This window comes from Ictalurus furcatus, chromosome 7 (assembly GCF_023375685.1).
Source record: "Ictalurus furcatus strain D&B chromosome 7, Billie_1.0, whole genome shotgun sequence".
NCBI classification, from domain to species: domain Eukaryota; kingdom Metazoa; phylum Chordata; class Actinopteri; order Siluriformes; family Ictaluridae; genus Ictalurus; species Ictalurus furcatus.
Window position 1 is genome coordinate 19,235,678 of NC_071261.1, and position 18,026 is coordinate 19,253,703.

The following is an 18,026-nucleotide window of genomic DNA, read 5'->3' on the forward strand; positions in this document are numbered from 1 at the left end:
CCTCCCCCTTAGTGGGGAAATTCTGTAGAGGATCATCATTAAGGAACATAATTGGACCATAAAGCCCATTAGTACTTTGACCTTTGGACTTTAAAGACCATTGTAGTGTGTTTAAGGATATATCACATTGTACCCTAGGGAAAACAAATGTACCTTTTCCTGACAGTGAATGTTAACACTCTTCTTCTGCTACATACAGAGAAGCCATGGCTTTCATTGATGTGTAGTATTTGGAATGGTGACAGGTTTTTGGTGGGAACACATTGCAACAATCAAGGTTTCAACCACAAAAGCTTATTTACTGCACCGCCATTTATGTTAACTCATGGAGCAAAACAAAATAGACAGCTATTTTAGTAAATGCAACACAAAACACACAGCCACATGTCTGCCCACGTATCACGCAGTTTCACTAAGGAAAGATAGTGTTTTATGGGATTTATTATTTTATCAGTGCCATGGAAAAGAGATTTTGAATTAAAATTGGGGAAACTTTGCCTCTACACACCCTGAACTCCATACGTCTAATCATTGTCAACTTTAATTAATAGCCCAAGAGTGGGAGTAGTAAAGGAATGCGTTATATCCCTGGAAACACTAGGTGTGTCGTTTAACAAATAAAGACTTGAAAGGCAGCAACAGGTCAATCCCTGATAATGTTCCTTTAAGAGTGTACGCATGAGTAATCTCACGTGACAGGATTTCAGAAGTTGTGAGTCAGCTTATCCCACCTCTCACTTTGAGCCTCAGGTAAGGAACCTCAGGCACTTTGAACTTCATCACATAGTACACGAGAGCCACGGCAGCAGCTGTTTTGCAGCTGTGCGTGTCGGTGCCTGTGTATGTTAATGTGAGGACAGCATCAGCTTTGGATGGGATGTGGTTAGGAGTCTTTAAGAGGGGTGTGTGCTGACGGTGTCTTCTTTAGACAACGGAGCGATTACTCACCTAGCAACATGACCATACTCATCAAACATGAGCACAACCACACCATGCAAGGTCATAGTGTATTCAACTAATAGATGGATATTTCTGTCAAAGTAGAAACAAACTTTAGGTTCTTGTTTGTTAACAAATATGCCATTGTGAATGGTGTGATCACTCTAAGCAGTAAAGCTGTAATGTTTAAAAAGACCCAACCTTAAAGAGGGAAAAAGTTTCATCTAATCTTGACCATTTCTTCTATGGGCAGCGCATTCCTTACAATATTAATGAACTTACATTTGTGCTTTAATAGGAAGACCTGCTCATTCGTGCAGTTATTTAATCAGACAATCATAAAAAAAATGCAGCTCCAGGTCAGGAGATCGGGTAATGTTCACAATGAACATCAAAATTGAGTATTTCAGAAACTGATGATCTCCTGGTCTTTTCACACACAACAGTCTGAAGAGTTTGCAGACAATGGTGCACAACAGAATTAAAAGACACGCAGTGAACAGCAGTCCTGCAGGTGGAAAAACCTTGCTGATGAGAGAGGTCAGAGCGAAGAAGAACGGTTCAAGCTGACAGGAAGGCTATGGTAACTCACGCACAAACAACCACACTTTACAACCGTGGTTAGCAGAAAAGCATCTCAGAGAACAAAACACATCAAACATTGAGGCACATGGGCTACACAAGCAGCAGACACCATCAGGTTCCACTGCTGTCAGCCAAGAACATGAATCTGAGGCTACAGTAGGCACAGACTCACCCAAACTGGACAGTTGAAGATTGGGAAAAGACCAGACAACATGTTTTTTCCAAAAGTTGGCATACAGAGAATGGTTTGCCACCTAAATATCTGCTCAGTGGTCCATTTCCACTGCTGTATGGAGTAGTGGGGTCTGACATGTTGTGCATAACAACAGTTATTAATTGTATACCTACAAAGTGCAACTGTATGATAGGTTTAGCTGAAATAAATAACCAACAAGTGCAGAACTGTACACAGCAACATTAAGATAATGATGACACTGACAAGACGTACAATTCCAGTTATTCCAATTATCTTGTGCCTGAGGTTAGTTGCTGTTCTACACCATAGCTTCTATGTACACACATTCCAAGGTTGGAATAAAACTAGGAAGCTTGTGTAAAATGTCTTTTATTTTAACTCATTTAGATCAATATGTATATAGCTAGTACAATTTTTGGTGATTTTGGTTCCCTAGGGTCTCATTGAACCCCTTGGCTACACTGCTAACTATGGCCCCTTGGCATCCTCCTCACCCCAGAACTCCTGATTAATGGCTTCCCTGATCATAGCTATAATATGTTATTGTACAAGACAAACATTTACAGGCATGAGGCAGAAACACTGAACATCTACATGTGTTCTACATAATACAATGAATGATAAATAAATATATAAATAGAAAACAGCATTCATTCATGCACCCAAATAAATGATAACCAAACAGTTAATACAGTGTCATGATTCCTGGAAAAGAGTACACAGACCTCCCATACTTAAATATACTTAAAGAAAGAAGAACGTTCTCAGGTTAACGCTACAGCAGGATATGTTTTTGTAACTGGGATGTACCAGGGTGTTGTTGGAGCTTACACCTCCACATTGGGATCTGATCCTAACCCCTGCTTTATAAGAGCCTCCTCTCTTTTCATCTTCGGCTTTTCAGTACGCGTGTGCCACACCAGCACCTGATACAGCAAAACAACACACATTTAGAACATTACCACACATATTACACATATACCAATTACTAATATGCAGTCCACAGATTTACAGCTGCGATTATGCAGTGAAAATCAACCTTAGTGCACATGTCAGCTTTGGGCTCCAGCTCCTCCATGGTAACCATGTTCTGGAGGAAGCTGCTTTCCAGGAAGCCCATCTCAGCATTGCCATCAAACCAAGCCTCAGGATTGGCCAACACCAGGTTCAGGGACACAGCAAAGCCAGCCATGTCAATGGGGAAGGGACGGTTTGGTCGCCATCCAGTGTGGAAACGAACCACCTTCCCATTCTCCACCACAGGCCGCTCAAACTTCATAGCCCCCACCAGACCCACCGGCCAAACAGAGACTTTCTTAGTGTAACGCATCTGAGACAGACAGACAGGGGTAAGGAAAACAATAGCAAGAAGGAGAAGAAAAAAAAAAAAAAGCTAAACACTGAAGTCAAAGTGCTATTCAGAGACCCCTGCAATCAAGGAAACAATATATTTTTTAGATATTTTAGAATGTCTTTGGGGGGGAAACAGTTCTGGGGGAGAATGTTAGGTATAAGCTCAATATGTGATAAGCTCATTTTGTGACTTAATGGTCCATCAGTACTTTCTTCTTGTTACTTTCTTCATCCACTGACCTGCTCTGCCCTCTGTATTCAAGAACAAGAAAGTCTTTTGGCCCTGTTTCTTGGTTTCAGACATACTATGCAACAATTAGAGAGGATTAAAGGGATAATTCACCCAAAAATGGAAATTCTGTCATCAATTACTCACCCTCATGTCGTTCCAAACCCGTAACTCTTTCGTTCATCTTCGGAACACAAGTGAAGACATTTTTTCTGAAACTTGGGAGATTTCTCTCCCTCTGTTTACAGTCCAGTAAACAAAACTTTCAAGCTCCAATAAAGGCATCGTAAAAGTAATCCATGTGACTCCAGTGGTTTACTCCCAATTTTATAAAGCGATATGAACGCTTTGTGTGTGCGAATAAAATAAAATTAAGACTTTATTCACTAAAAATCTTCACCTCCACATAGATCTCCCACGCGTGTTCACGAGAGAACCATGACCATGTTGTGTTGACACGAGAGCGGACAAAAAAACGCAAGACATCTTTGTTACAAAGAGTGTTCCACTCTTGCGATACAACAGGACAGCGCAGCACTGTTTACAGCAGAGGACGAGGGGCGCTGTACACAAACTGAGCCACACAGAACAATCTTAGTAACAATGATGTCTGCAGATTTCGACATAGAGGACTTGCATTTTTTGTCCGCTCGCGTCAACACAACATGGTCGTGATTCTCTCGTCAACGCGCATCAGAGATTTATGCGGAGGTGAAGATATTTTGTAAATAACGATTTAATTTTAGGTTTTTTTGCACACACAAAGGATTCATATCGCTTCATAAAGTTGAGATTAAACCACTGGAGTCACATGGATTACTCTTACGCCAAAGTTCTGCTTTGAGACTGCTGGCAAGAGATCCTTTTACAAAAGAAAGCTGGAAGCACCTGCATTTGATCCACACAAGCTCCATAACATTTTTTCATTACTTCTTACCCCTCTACCTCCTCCTTAAATGCTGATGACTTTGTCACCTTCTTTAATAAGAAGACAATAGCTTCAATATTCTTCGATAGCTTCCTTCCTGTTTGAAATATATTTAAAGGGTATTTCAGGCATTCAAATTAGTAACAAGAAGGCCAAGACTTGTTCGCAGCATAGGCATCCCCATTGGGTTCCACATGATTTTGTTACTGTACTAACTTTTTGTAATAACATCTCTCTAACATGGATTTAGCTTAATGGTATTGCTATTTGCACTACCATGAGGATGTTTTTTTTTTTCTTTTCTAAAGATGATAAAGAACGTCTGCCAAATGCTGAAAAAGTAAATGAATGCAAATGTGATGTCACAAAATAAGTTCCACAGCTCTGGATCTGCCATGTCTGATTTACAAATTATTAAAGGATGACGTTGTACGTCTAACAAATTTGTATTTCTTCTGATACATTTTATAATGATTGGTTAACGTGTTAACACTAAACACATTAACGAACCACCTTTCCGGGTTTTTTTTTTTTTTTTAAATATTGGCTGAAGTCGCTCACCTCCTCAAAGAGCTGCAGGCTATATGTGTTGTCATCATCAGCAAAGTAGATTATAGCACTCTCGAAGCCTAACCCTTTCGCCCCAGCAGCAGCAGCCTTCTCCCTGAGCCAGCGCAAACCCTCGTTCCTCTGCTCAGCCCCACGAGGCTTCAGCCAGTGAGGGTCACCTTCCTGTAGTTTCCGGTCTTTAGGCGTCAACATGTGTAGGTGAGTGTAGGTCAGTCCAGACACAGCCAGAAAGTTTCTCACTAGCTGTGTCGGACTGGGAGAGTCCTCCACCACGACCCAGTGGAGCTGGGGTACATGCAGAAAAGTGTGGAGCAAGCGTGTGAGCTCGGCCTTCTGCACCAGTCTAGAGGAGGAAAAGAGTTTGTTTGGGAATGAAACTTAGTATTACTCTTTCAGAATATTTCGTCATACAAGATTAGATCTCAAAATTGTGCATACGAAATGCAGACCTTGCATAGGTAGGTGTTATTACATAGATTGTTGGCAAACTAGATTGCCTGGAGGCTTTTGATGCCTCTGATTTTTTTATTCGTTCTTGCAACTTATGTAACTCTCCTCTCAATTGAGAGATGGTTCGGTCCTTAGGCAAGTCATGTTCCCTGCAGTCACAGCGCTGGCCTGGTGGGGAGGGAAGGACAAAAACAAAAACAAGGTCCGAGGATTATTTTAAAGTAAGTGGTATTGATAAATCATTAACTGGAGTTTCAGACAGGAGAATTAAGATACACCAGTCTTACCTAGCTGCATTAGAGCATAGATGAGGCCGAGGAGGGAGACCATAAAGTACAGCAGGAACACAGTCTTCAGTTTGAGCTTCATTCTCAATGTATAGTGGTGAGAGCAGAAACAGAATGGGTGAAACTGCTGTGAACTTCACCTTATAACCCAGGACACACAAGTCTTTCTTTTGAATGTAACCAGCTTATTGACAGCAGCCTAAAACAAAGCATGATGAGCAGCAGGGGTCTGACATGAGAACATAGATATTTTTCCAACGCAGCAAATGTGCATTAAAGCCAGTGAGCTAGTTGCTAACGAATCATCGTTACTGGGTTGCTGACATACTCCTGCCATTAAACAGGCGCTTCTCCTAACCTACAACGGAGGTCATCAGTCCGGTCCGGTCAAGTCAGCAGAAGGGCTTTACGATGTCTTTTTAATTCGCCTGAGCGACATAATTGTTTATGTATAAAATCAGCGATGAAGCTTCCACATCCAAGAACAAACGCCCATTGTATTAAAATCCATTTCAAACAGCTCCAGCAGTTTCCGCTGCGGTGCAACATTCATTGCGTTCCCGTGAACAAGTTCCGGGTCGTTGTAGTTCCGTTTCCATTTAGTCAGGGGTGACTTAAAGAGAAATTAATAATAGCCTTCCACAGTGTAGGAAAAAAGGGAGGAAATTATAAGAGGAATGTCAGAAAAGAATTTGGGAGACGGGGGCTACAGGAAGTGAAATATAACTGTTCAGAGAGGATTGAGAGGCTGTTAAAATTGTCAAGAGAGAGAAAGAGAGAGACAGACAGAGAGAGAGAGACACACAAACACATATAGACAGTGAGAGAAAGAGACAGACAGAAGAGAATCTTTAAATCACATTTAAAAGGGGAAATGCAAGCCTTTGACCTGATGTGTTTATTTCCCACTATTAATATTTTAGCATATTCTATTTGACTATTTTAAAAAGTAATTATTAAGGAACAATCCTAAAACCTAACACACAAACCTCTTGTTTCTGTAAATAAACATAGCCTTTTTGTTCATGCAAATGTTTGGAACTGTAGACCCATAACTGAGTCTATAAATAAATGTCGCCAGAGCATCTACAATGGTTTTGTTCATATATATTTAAATAATAAAATAAATAAAAAAGTAATTCCTGCTTTGATCACTAACAACTACTAATGAGTGACATATGACTACTAAAGCAGTCATCGTTATGGTTAGTAGTAGTCCAGTAATAATCTTAATTGATTGGCCACTTGGTTTTAATCTAATCTTTTAAAGAATATTTAGAGACCAAGTATAAATAATGTAAAATCTGACCATCAATAAAATTAACAAAATACTGTTAATATAATCCAAACAGATTTACATGTACACTCTAACAGTATTACTGGATGGGTTCTGTCATATGGGTGGAACATTAAGGAATAAAAATCTCTAATGGTGCCAATAAATATTATGAAATATTTCCTCACATACTTTATACCATCATTATTACTATTAACTATTTTATTTTATTTCCGTTAAGGTTTGTTAATGAAATATTGTGCTGTGTATAAGGCTTCTCTGGGGATTTCTTTTGGTTTGTTTGTTTTTATTTCACTGGTAAAAAGGGTATCATATGTTACCACTCATATTCAGCACAATATAAACAAGGCAAACAAAGCCATTTTGAGTCAAACAAGTTTATTTGTTGCATACAAATAAAAACACCAAAAGCTGAAATAACTTCCCTTTCTGCATCAACAACAAAGCATGAGACAGGACTACTCATTTATCAAACATATCACTTTTAAATTGTCTCAATGTAATTTCTCCCCAAAGACCTTTGTGAAGGCAAATAAAATGAAAATGGCAAACAGATTATATACAGTTAAGAAAAGAAAAAAAAAAACCTCATGTTTTGAGATGATAAAAGAAGGCTGTGATACTTTAAAAAAAGGACAGTACATTTCTACACTAAGGGTGTGTTGCAATAAGCATCAGCCCCTTCATCAATTTGACAGGGATAGCTGTTATAAAATATTTGATATAGGTTTTACTTAGTTGAATGACCTGAGACTGACCAGTTTGAGTAATTATAAAGAATACAAAGCCATTCACTGTATTCAGTTACTTAAAGAAATACAACACTTAAGTAAGCCCCTTGCATTTTGTTAAAATGTATGTACAAGTACCCTGACAGAGCAATAGAGAGAAAATGGCAGTAACAGCCAGTGTGCCATGCCCCTGAACTCACTATAATGATCAGCAGCTTGGGAGAGAGAGAGAGAGAGAATTGTAGGCTAAACGCATCAAGTCCAGCCTTGATGTTTGTTGTGATGATTATCATTGGATGTGTAGATGTACTACTCACCATGCTGGTTCCTGAGGTGAGAGAAAAAGTTCACATACTACACAGAGCTGTCACATGGCCATTACTGCCATCTCTGTTATTCAAAAAACTCAAGAAGCTGGAGAGGGAATATACTTATTTTTCCATCAAGTCATGGGCTGCTATTAAGTTAAAAATAGTAAGCAAAAAGAAGGACCTTCATAGATGGGAGATTAATCTAAGGCCTAGTTCAGTCACAGCTTCACAGCTTTAGCTTTAAAATGCTTCGCCTTTACACGGTCATTAAGAGCACCATTTACCTATAAAGCCACATGGCTTCTCATTCTTAACTATAAAGCCTACAGAGTAACTCTTTCAAATTAAGTCAGGGAAAACTAACTAAAAAAACAAAAACCAAAACCACCCAACACAGAGGTAGAAGATAGCGAAAGCTTGCGAAATCACTAATTGGTCTTATCCAAACTCAAAATACTTCGTGATAGGACACCCTTTCATGATATTTAAACCCAAACATTGTGTAAATAAAGCTTTAAATATCCTGCAATCCCTAATATCATGACATAATTTGGATGTGTACAACACAAAACCATTCTGTGCATGAACTTGTAACAGAAGGATAATGCACTTTGCACTTTCATTACAAATTTCCAGTCACCTACTTCACACTTATCGTTACACATGACTAAACACTCAAGAAATTAGCTAGCCAAACCCTTTTTCACATTATTTACGGTGATTCCTCTTATACGGGTCACTTATGAACTGTAACCTACTGCAAGATCTCTCACTCTAAACACTCTGTTAAATACCAGTTACTGAAAGATGAACATACCAGGGGCACTCTGACTGGCTCATGTTCGTTTCTTGTTCTTTTTGGCTACACTGCGTGACTGAACTAGGCTTAAGGGGATGTAACGTGGGGGTAACATAGGGCAAACATGATTGTTGACAGGAGGTTCGTATGAGGAGTGTTTGTGTAACAGAACAGCAGGACCAGCACCTAATGGCAGCAGCCTCCACAGTGGCTGCCAGCATGCGCGTGACCCGACACCTCGCCATATTTTGTCCGTCGACTCAAAATCTCGTACGAGTATTCGTCTCCACAGCAACCAGACATGCTGGGCGAGGTTTCATCAATCTCAAACCTGAGGCGGAAAGCACAGTAATCATGTTAAATCACATTGAAACAGATGTCGAGCTCTGCCACAATATTAGAAACAGAATTTCTCTACCTGCACACCTATTATAGTGCTCTTTACACACTGTCCACTATTTCAGAGGACTGTAAGTGAATGGACACTTCCATACGTACAGATGACTCAAGCTGAAGACACAAACATTAAGGCAAGCCAAAGAGTTTGAACTTACTGTAAGGCCTCCCGAAAAAACTGGTAGGCTCCATGGTTGTGTTTGAAAACCGTCAACATGACCTTTTTCATCTGTGTACTGAAACAAAGAGAGAGAGAAACAGGAAGTCAAACAGCAGCATGAGAATTCAATTCAATCTTAAGCAGAATGACTCAAAGAGGGGTGATGTCGTATTAATTATACAGAAACCCTGACAGCAGCAGATCACATCACTGACTCATGATGCATGATTCATTATTATTCCTGAGTAGCCCAGTTCGCAGTAGGACTTTAGATAATGGAAAATGTGTCTCAAAACGTCACCCATTAGCTCTCTACTTAGGATTTTCGTCTAACGCATTACATTTTACATGGCAGATCAACAGATGCCCTTTACTTATTTCCATTAGAAACCATCACTTGCAACTAATAGCAGATCTTAAGCGTTTATCAAGGTGTAAGCATAGACGAAAGGAATCCGATGAAGAAAACATTTTATGAAATTAGTTCAACTGCCCCTTAAAGGCTTTCTAAAGGCTGTTTTCACATACGCAGCATTTAATCTGTTTGAATCGAACAACACCGATTTTTTTCCTCACTCTCCATTTTCCTTTTGACAAAAATCCCTATAAACAATTTAATTGTCCGGAAACTATGGCCTATAAAAAAAATAAGAAAATATGATTTCTGGCTCAAGGAGAGTAAGGGAGGTTGTAACATTGTTACTAACTGTGCAGTCGGAATAGAAAATACATAACAGTACATTTTCAATATAAACCTTGTACAAACTGGTTGTCCAACATCCACACAGCCGACATTTTCTTTGTAATTCTGCTGCTTCTTGGTGTTTGAATGCATCTGCAGTGACCAGCGCCGGTCCAAAAAAAACAAAACAAAAAAAAGGAACAAAAAAAAAAAAAAAAAAAAAAAAAAAACACAACCCAACGTATTCACTTTCCAATTACAATCACCATTCACATCATTTGTAAAGTGTTACATCTGACATGTCATTGTAGGCCTATTTAATTTTTAAGTCAAAAAGTGGAACATTCTCCCTTTACCATGACAGAAAGCAAGGTGCACTGCGACTTCAGTCGAAACCATGTAACAGGGGAAGGGGCAGGGCTTCCAGGCAGTATCTGTTAATATCAGTTCAAAACACCTGTGCAAATCGTTCCAGATTCACATGCCGATGGCTCGTCTTCAGTATTATTAGGGGGGAGCCGCTCTTTAGGCTAGTTTTGAGTGATAACTCATTAGCATATGCCGATGTAAAATGTAGAGCGCCTACGCAAAATGTTCAGAGTAAACCTGACTGGATATTGTGTTTAAAACAGTGTATGGATGATAAAACTTATGTCGCACAAGCCTACCCTGGTGTGTTTTCACCACGCACACAGAGTCTGAGAAAGGTGGTCTCAGATCCATTCCATGTGATTGCTAGGGTGGTTTGATTACAATGAGAAAGCGATTCACCCCTGAATCAGCCCAGCTGCAGGAAGTGAACTCTAAATGGTGTGTATTCCAGAGAACTTTTTTTTTTGTAGATGCGAACTGCTAAACTGATCCAGAAAGCACAAACTGAGCCAAAGGTGTAGTGCTGCAAAAAATAAATAAAATTTTAAAAACCTGATGCGTTCTGGTCTCAGAAATATTAATCTACAAAATTGCAGTCCATGACAGAATGACATGCTTTCCCAAATGTCACTGTATCTCAGGGCTGTGCTTCCTTTGCCTGTGTGTGTATTTGCTGCATACGGAGTCCTGAAGTACCCTAATCACACTCCTCTACTGTAGCATAACACATCTGGAATTTGTACCTGTTGGCGATGAGCTGCAGGATCTGGACAAGAAACTTTCCCAGACCTTTCCGCCTGACCTTGCTCTCCAACTGGAGTTCATAACTGAAGAAAAAGTTTAAAGGGATTAGTTTATCAACAGCTTTCTGCTACGTTTACATTTTCACGCACAATGTCTAACGTGTGAACATGCAAGAATAACATGACATTCAACCATGAGTTACAACTGAGTTAAAGAACTGAAGCTGGCCGCCAATAATTACTTAAAGACTACATGATACGTATGGCCATACAGAAAATAACAGACCTTACCAATATAACACCTCGTCACCACATTCAACATCGAATCGAAAATGAGAGAAAGCGACAGGGGCAGATTCGGCATCACGGGCCAAGAGATACCATGCTCTCTCATCCTTCATCTCCTCCCTTTTCTCCCTCTCCTTCCATCCCCACTCGCTCTGTTCATATCTATGAACCGGGAAAGCAAGGACCGTTAACACAAAGAACTGTGCACATTTGTAAAACCTGCTTTAATCCACTAGCGGCCATTATGTGGCTCCACAGCGACTGCTGAAATGGTGATCATGAATATTATGACTATAAATCTGTGAATCACATTAAGATTCTCCGTAGTCACATTAACAGTGTTAATCTCTTAAATGCAAGTGATATATAAAGACAAGCACTAACGGTGTGAAAGCAGCTCTTGCACAGACCTGCCTCAATAAAATAATGTTTTTAGTCCTACAATGCCTCAATCTACTCACAAACCATTCATGATCAGTTACATTATACATCACCTAATGAAAAACAGGAAAAAAAAAAATCTGTGTGCTTAATACCTACAGTGTCTGTACGTTCGCTCTGGTCAGCTCATAAGCCCACTCCACAGTGATGGAAGACAGAGCAGTCACCCGCTTACACTCAATCTCCAGATTTAACCTGACATACAAAAGTAAGAAAGAAAAACAGCAGCAATTTCATACACTTTTTCCAGAGACACAGGGCCAATGCTGGAGCCAGTGAGTCAGGATACTGGTGAAGCTTCTTAAGAAGCAGCCTGTGTGGTCACCCATTTAAGTGCCAAACAATTATGTAAACACAAGTGGGAGTTTATCATTGTGCAGTGTAAAAAAATAACAGTGATGGGGGACTTCAGATGATGTGAAATAAAAATCCTTCAGCTTCTATACAGTACTGAAACAGAGTCAGACAATTTCCCATGTAAGTGCATGAGCTCCTTATTTATCCTGCTAAAAGGATGTTTTTAAAAAAAAATAAAATAAAGTGTGCTATTATTTCAATAAAGCATTGAAAAATAAATTATGAAAACGCTTGAACGTGTTTAGGAAAATTAACAGTTATAACCAAAGGATACCTGTTACAGTTATAGTAAAAACTACTGACGAGTTGCACAACTTTACTCACAAATACAATAGACAGACATTTTCAGCAACAGAGAACCATGAGTTCAGGCACTTAATTATCTAAATCTCAAAAAAAAAAAAAAAAAAAAAAAAAAAAAAAAAAAAAAAAAAAAAAAAAAGCAGGTAGACTGAATTTCGGTAATAAGCCGTACACCTGCAATATGAGGACTTAACGAGCAGAAATAATTGGCCTGATGAGATTTGCAGGTATTTGTAATTTATACAGTAGCACATAACTATTCATAATAGCTTTTATAAGATCACCATTTTGCAACAGGACATACTACTTAGTAATCTAGAGTAGTATGTAATTCATTTCACCTCGGTTCAATTTTCTTTGTCTAGTGTACTTAACACTGCATTATCGGCACAGAGCAGCTTTAGAGAAATCCAGATGCAGATTTATATTTAGATTCCTAATGAGCAAGCCAGAGGTGACTGTGGCAAGGGAGAACACCCTGAGATGACATCAGGAAGAAAACTTGAGAGAACACGATTAAAAAAGGGAACATATCCTCTTCTAGAAGACGATGGATAGTACGAGTCTAAAATTTCGACCACAACTGATTATAAGCATCATAGTTTTTATGATCACAAAACATGACGTTATTTTCATTTAAATGACATCACTTGTTCTTGGTTTTAAACCAGCAGCATTTTTTTGCTGGCTGAGTACTAGCATGGAACGGTTTCAGCTTAGACACCAACACCTTATCAGCGGAAAAAGGCCATCAGCAAGTTCTAACTCGTGGAAAAGTGACACCACGTACCCGTTTCTGTCGTACTTTTTGAACACTGGAAAAGCCGACAGAGGGTCTTCAAGCTGCAGAGACGACAGATGCGACGATCAAAATGACAAAAATTCCAACTATAAATAAGAGGTTTAAACACTTCCAATTTCAGGATGTAAAAAAAGACGCTGTACCTTATTGGCTGCAACCACTTTAGCACACACGGCATCCATAGCAGCCCTTTCTTCAAGCCTCCTCTGCTTCTTCTCCTTCGCTCTATTTGACTTTCTCTGCAGACAGCAACACAGAGAGACAAGTACCATCAAACATCAATCCCGGATGAACTCGGTCATCTAAACAGTGTCCTACCTTTCCTGTCAGTCGTTTTGGAATATGGAGGCACAGCAAATCCTGTGGATCCCTGATATCCAGCACACCTGACTACTACATCGATCAGCTAATTCAGTGTACACCTGACCTGTGTATTTTCTCTGGCCCTTTCTGAATCAGGGTAGGTGTGTTACAGCAGCTAAAAATAAAACACTGAAACGCACAGAGCAGTGGTACACCAGGAGCAGGGTTGGGAGCCAATGAGCTTATTTAAATTTTTAAAAAATCAGAAGTTTAAAATGAATGTTGGAATATCAGTATCTGTAGGTATCCTCAAGCTAAAAGTAATCTTAAGAGTCTGTGCAACACTACTTCAAATGTAATACAAGACCTAATTTCCAGTGAAGCACAGACTATAAAGACACTTTAAAGCTCATGTGAACGTTCATATGTGTATTTTAGAGAAAGAAATACAAATCTATACGGTATACTGCAGATGTGAATGTACATCATCAAAGTGTGTTTTAAAAACAGTTTTAAAACAATATTCAGCATTAAAGTAAACAGAAGACACACGTTTTAACCAGTGAGCATATTTGCTGCTCTATAGCCACTTTTGGTTGAATTGTCATTTCCCCAGACATCAGCGTACCTGCGTGTCGGTTGCAGGTAGTTAACGCTAGCTTCAGTTTAATGTGTATCCCGTTCTCACGTGACCCTATGTTATCCAATGTGAGTGTGATATAACAAATGGCTTTTTTTTTTTAATAAACTAAAAAAACCTACACCAGAAGCCTAAAAATGAATGCATTGTAAATCTAATAAACTGTTTATGATGGCCTTTGTCAAATATTTTTAATTTCGCATTGTAAATCTGTCCTACATGTACGCAGTTTTACAGTGAGGCGACTATTTAAAGGATCTGCTGGGAACAACACGTTCCTCCTCGGGTCATACGATTAAATACACATGTTAACCATCTAAAACTCCCACAGCGCTGATGTTAATGCAAAAAATGTAGAGTTTTTTTTATATATCTCATGGGAATATATGTTATTAAGGGACCAAGACAAGCATTCAAAGCAAAGTACATCCACTAAACTGCAGATTAAATATAAGCGGAAGGGAAAAAAGGATGCAGTGTCAAGGTGACATGCACTTTACCCTACTTATACACTTGTACACCCAGATTCAGTTCATCCTGAGGATGGGGATGAAGCTGGGAGAAATATGTCTGGCTAGGACATCAGGACTTTTAACCCATGTGTATTCAGCACCGGATTTACTGTTCACAGTCCATGTTGACTTTGAGCGGCCGAGACAGCTAGGTCATGGAAGTAATGTAACAGAGGGAATTCACCTGTGTGTTTATTTTTTGTAAAAACAAACAAAAAAGCAAGCAAACAAAGACAAACAAAAAAACAGTTGGTATCAAGTGATATTTCACCTTTCATGTTCTGAGAAAATGAGCCAAAAACATCAATAAATTATTATTTTAAAAAAAACAAACATTTGTGTGCTTCCACTTTAAGTGAACATTTTAAACACATTTCGTATCGATGCTGAAAAAGCACAGGCATTAAAGATCTAGAGATATTAGGGAGATATATATTGGGGCGGGGGGTAATAATAAATAAAAATTATCTGACACTGGCTTGGAAACCTGGATTGGTCTCGGACCTCATCTGATGTATTTTATGCTGTGAACAAGTATGATGCTGTGATGTGCGGTGGACACACTACAGGTACATGGGTTACCCATGGAAACAGTACTGAACAATACTGGGAGCTGATATTATATTATCATTGTATTTTTTAAAAAATTATAATAATTAAAAAAAAATTCAAAAATAAAAAAAAAAAGAGGGAGGAAATGTAGGATCTGGGATCGAGCGTGTACTGAAGAACATTTCAGTAATGATTAAAGAAGCAGTATTTTTTTCAAAGCAGGAAAGAAGCGCATGAACTGGAAAATAAAACAGTACCAAAAGCTGGCTGGTATCAGTTATAAATAACTACATGCTGATGTGTAGGTGTTCATACAGATCAGAGTCAGTGGTTGAGCTGGTGTTATAGGCCACATGTCGGGCTTGTGTTTCCTCCTGCCATGCCACATGTTCGCTAACACAGCATTCCTGCAGACACTGAGTGCACAATGGAGAACACACACCAGTGCAAGTACAGCACTTTCCTATTCTACCCTGCACTCATTCAATCACTCAATCACTCACTCTCACACACAGTCATGTTCAACCCCACACTCAACTAACACATGCCTCACAACTAGACTGGGTTTAGTTTCCATCTCAGCATGTTCAACCGTCAGAAATCAGAATGAAACCTACTCTAATGTTATCACCACACAACACTAGGGGGTCCACAGACGCTGGGGAGAGTTATATAAGACTAAATGTGAGCTAACAGAGCTCCTCAGCCATCACACTGGCTCGGGTTTGGAGAGATCAGGATTCAGCAGTGAGTCTTTGTTCAAACTGCCGCCCGCATTTAACACCAGCTACGTGAACCCCATCATAACGCTATAGTGTGAGCAATGAAAGACAAACTCACCCCCATTTTGTAGCTCTTAACCGCTCACCTCGAAGACTGTTAATATGTTAACGAATATATATTAGGAAGCTAGAAACCAGCGTCCTCGGGCAGCTACCGTTTGATGCACCGAAATAATACCACGCTAATGAGCGAGCACGCTAGTCTACTGTACAACAACTACGCGTTAGCTGCCTCGGCTAGCTTAACATAGCAGCGGGATAGAAATAATCGATATTAGCTCGCATGCTAGGTTTATTATCCCGCTTTTATCTGTCCGGCAGCTTGGCGCCAAACAGCACGGCCGACAGCTAATTACATCTACAGCTATGTTCTACTCTTTCTTTCTTTCTTCCTTCCTTCCTTCCTTCCTTCCTTCACTCCTTTCCTTCCTTCCTTCACTCCTCTCTCTCTCCTTCCTCCCTCTCTCGTTCTCTTTCTCTATGTCCTCTCGTCCACAAGCAACGGCTCTAAGGGAAATGACGACATCGGTTCAATCCGACATAGATCCGCGCTCCGTATATACGTGCACTCCGTAGGGTATGCGCTCATGAGCGGTACACCCTCTTTAGTGCACTACATGTTCAACACTGTGTCGTTTGCGATTGAACCATCATGCATTCTGTAAGTACAGGTGGGAAAGTATCCAGTCCTCCAGATGAATATTATTGTGGAGATGTGTACAATAGAGACAAATACGTCTGTTTTAATAAATAAACAGGCGTTTTTTTGTTAAAGGTTAAAGTGGTAAATAAGCATTAAACATTTTAATAGGGATGTAATGTTTTCAGATAAGTTATGTTATGGATAATAATGGAGTTAAATGAGGAACAGGAAGTCCTAAAAGCGGCACAAAATGGCAACAAAACAAAACAGATGTTTCTCAATAAAGTTTGTGTACTGTGACAATTTATTCAGCATTTCCATTTTTCATTCCTAGATCTTTAATAATGGGACATATTCAGTGCCCTCCAATAATATTGGTACCCTTGGTAAATATGAGCAAAGAAGGCTGTGAAAAATTGTTTATTGTTTAACCTTTTGATCTTTTGTTCAAAAATTCACAAAAATACTCTCATATCAGACAATTGCAAACAAAAGACAGTTATATATATATATATATAAGATATATATATCTTTGTTAAATATAGGTGTGCAACAAGTATTGGCACTTGTAAAAAAAAAAATAAAAAATAGTAAACTTGGGTGACTAGTTACCAGAAATTGTTCAACCATTATTTCCTGTTTCACAGGGGTATAAATATGAGGTAACACATAGGCCAAATTCCCTTAGTCATTCACAAGAATGGGTAAGACCAAGGACTATAGATGTGATGTGCAGCAAAAGGATGTTGAGCGTCACAAAATGGGAAGTGGCTATAAGAAAATAGCACAAGCATTGAAAATGCCCATTTCCACCATCAGAGCAATAATTAATAAGTTCCAGTCAACTGAAAATGTTATGAATCAACCTGGAATTGGACATGTTTCTATATTGTCTCAACACACTGTGAAGCGGACAGTTCGAGTGGCCAAAAATTCTCCAAGGATCATAGCTGGAGAATTGCAGAAGTTGGTTACGTCCTGAGGTTAGAAAGTCTCCAAAACTACAATCCGAAGTCACCTACATCACCACAAGTTGTTTGGAAGGGTTTCCAGAAAAAAGCCTCTACTCTCATCCAAAAACAAACTCAAGCATCTTCAGTTTGCCAGACACTACTGGAACTTCAAATGGGATCGGGTTCTATGGTCAGATGAAACCAAAATAGAGCTTTTTGGCAATAAACACCAGAGGTGGTTTTGGTGCACACAGAGAGGTAGCCATATGGAGAAGTACCTCATGCCCACGGTTACATTTACATTTACATTTATTCACTTAGCCAACGCTTTTATCCAAAGCGACTTACAAATGAGAAAAATACTAGCAAAGCGATATATCAAGCAGAGAACAATACAAGTAGGTTAAATATGGTGATGGCTC

At 39.3% G+C, this 18,026-nt stretch overlaps 2 protein-coding genes across 5 annotated transcripts; both read right to left on the minus strand.

Annotated features, from left to right (window-relative positions):
- Nucleotides 1–1,125: 1,125 nt before the first annotated feature.
- Nucleotides 1,126–5,670, minus strand: b3gat3 (beta-1,3-glucuronyltransferase 3 (glucuronosyltransferase I)). The gene is made up of 5 exons (XM_053629118.1): nucleotides 5,538–5,670; nucleotides 5,250–5,418; nucleotides 4,792–5,143; nucleotides 2,760–3,050; nucleotides 1,126–2,646 (listed from the first exon to the last, which is right to left on the minus strand). The coding sequence occupies exons 1-5, from the start codon at nucleotides 5,617–5,619 to the stop codon at nucleotides 2,548–2,550; spliced, it is 993 nt and encodes a 330-aa protein (XP_053485093.1). The 5' UTR covers nucleotides 5,620–5,670; the 3' UTR covers nucleotides 1,126–2,547.
- Nucleotides 5,671–7,195: 1,525 nt separating this feature from the next.
- On the minus strand, nucleotides 7,196–16,511 carry naa40 (N-alpha-acetyltransferase 40, NatD catalytic subunit). Of its 4 annotated transcripts, XR_008386314.1 has the most exons (9): nucleotides 16,067–16,511; nucleotides 13,363–13,458; nucleotides 13,208–13,260; nucleotides 11,857–11,952; nucleotides 11,320–11,478; nucleotides 11,029–11,112; nucleotides 9,987–10,066; nucleotides 9,230–9,307; nucleotides 8,937–9,006 (listed from the first exon to the last, which is right to left on the minus strand). XR_008386314.1 is itself a non-coding variant. In XM_053629119.1 (8 exons), exons 1-8 carry the CDS (start codon nucleotides 16,070–16,072, stop codon nucleotides 8,862–8,864), a joined length of 717 nt encoding a protein of 238 aa, XP_053485094.1. In that variant the 5' UTR covers nucleotides 16,073–16,506; the 3' UTR covers nucleotides 7,196–8,861. The 4 variants fall into 4 exon arrangements, 3 of the variants coding, with proteins under 3 accessions (XP_053485094.1, XP_053485095.1, XP_053485096.1); XM_053629119.1 differs by lacking the exon at nucleotides 9,987–10,066 and having other exon boundaries at nucleotides 7,196–9,006; nucleotides 16,067–16,506; XM_053629120.1 differs by lacking the exons at nucleotides 9,987–10,066; nucleotides 16,067–16,511 and adding an exon at nucleotides 15,542–16,047 and having other exon boundaries at nucleotides 7,196–9,006.
- Between the last annotated feature and the right edge of the window lie 1,515 nt (nucleotides 16,512–18,026).

Bases quoted from the DNA above. Each gene is read 5' to 3' on its own strand.
- b3gat3 (XM_053629118.1), bottom strand. From the start codon at position 5,619: ATGAAGCTCAAACTGAAGACTGTGTTCCTGCTGTACTTTATGGTCTCC. The intron at 3,051-4,791 runs GTGAGCGACTTC...TGTCTGTCTCAG, and splicing joins GCCTGCAGCTCTTTGAGGAG to ATGCGTTACACTAAGAAAGT. The intron at 2,647-2,759 runs GTTGATTTTCAC...TTGCTGTATCAG, and splicing joins AAGCTGACATGTGCACTAAG to GTGCTGGTGTGGCACACGCG.
- naa40 (XM_053629119.1), bottom strand. The intron at 11,953-13,207 runs GTACGTGGTGTC...TTTGTATGTCAG, and splicing joins AAAAAGTACGACAGAAACGG to GTTAAATCTGGAGATTGAGT. The intron at 9,007-9,229 runs GTAAGTTCAAAC...TTTCCGCCTCAG, and splicing joins TTTTTTCGGGAGGCCTTACA to GTTTGAGATTGATGAAACCT.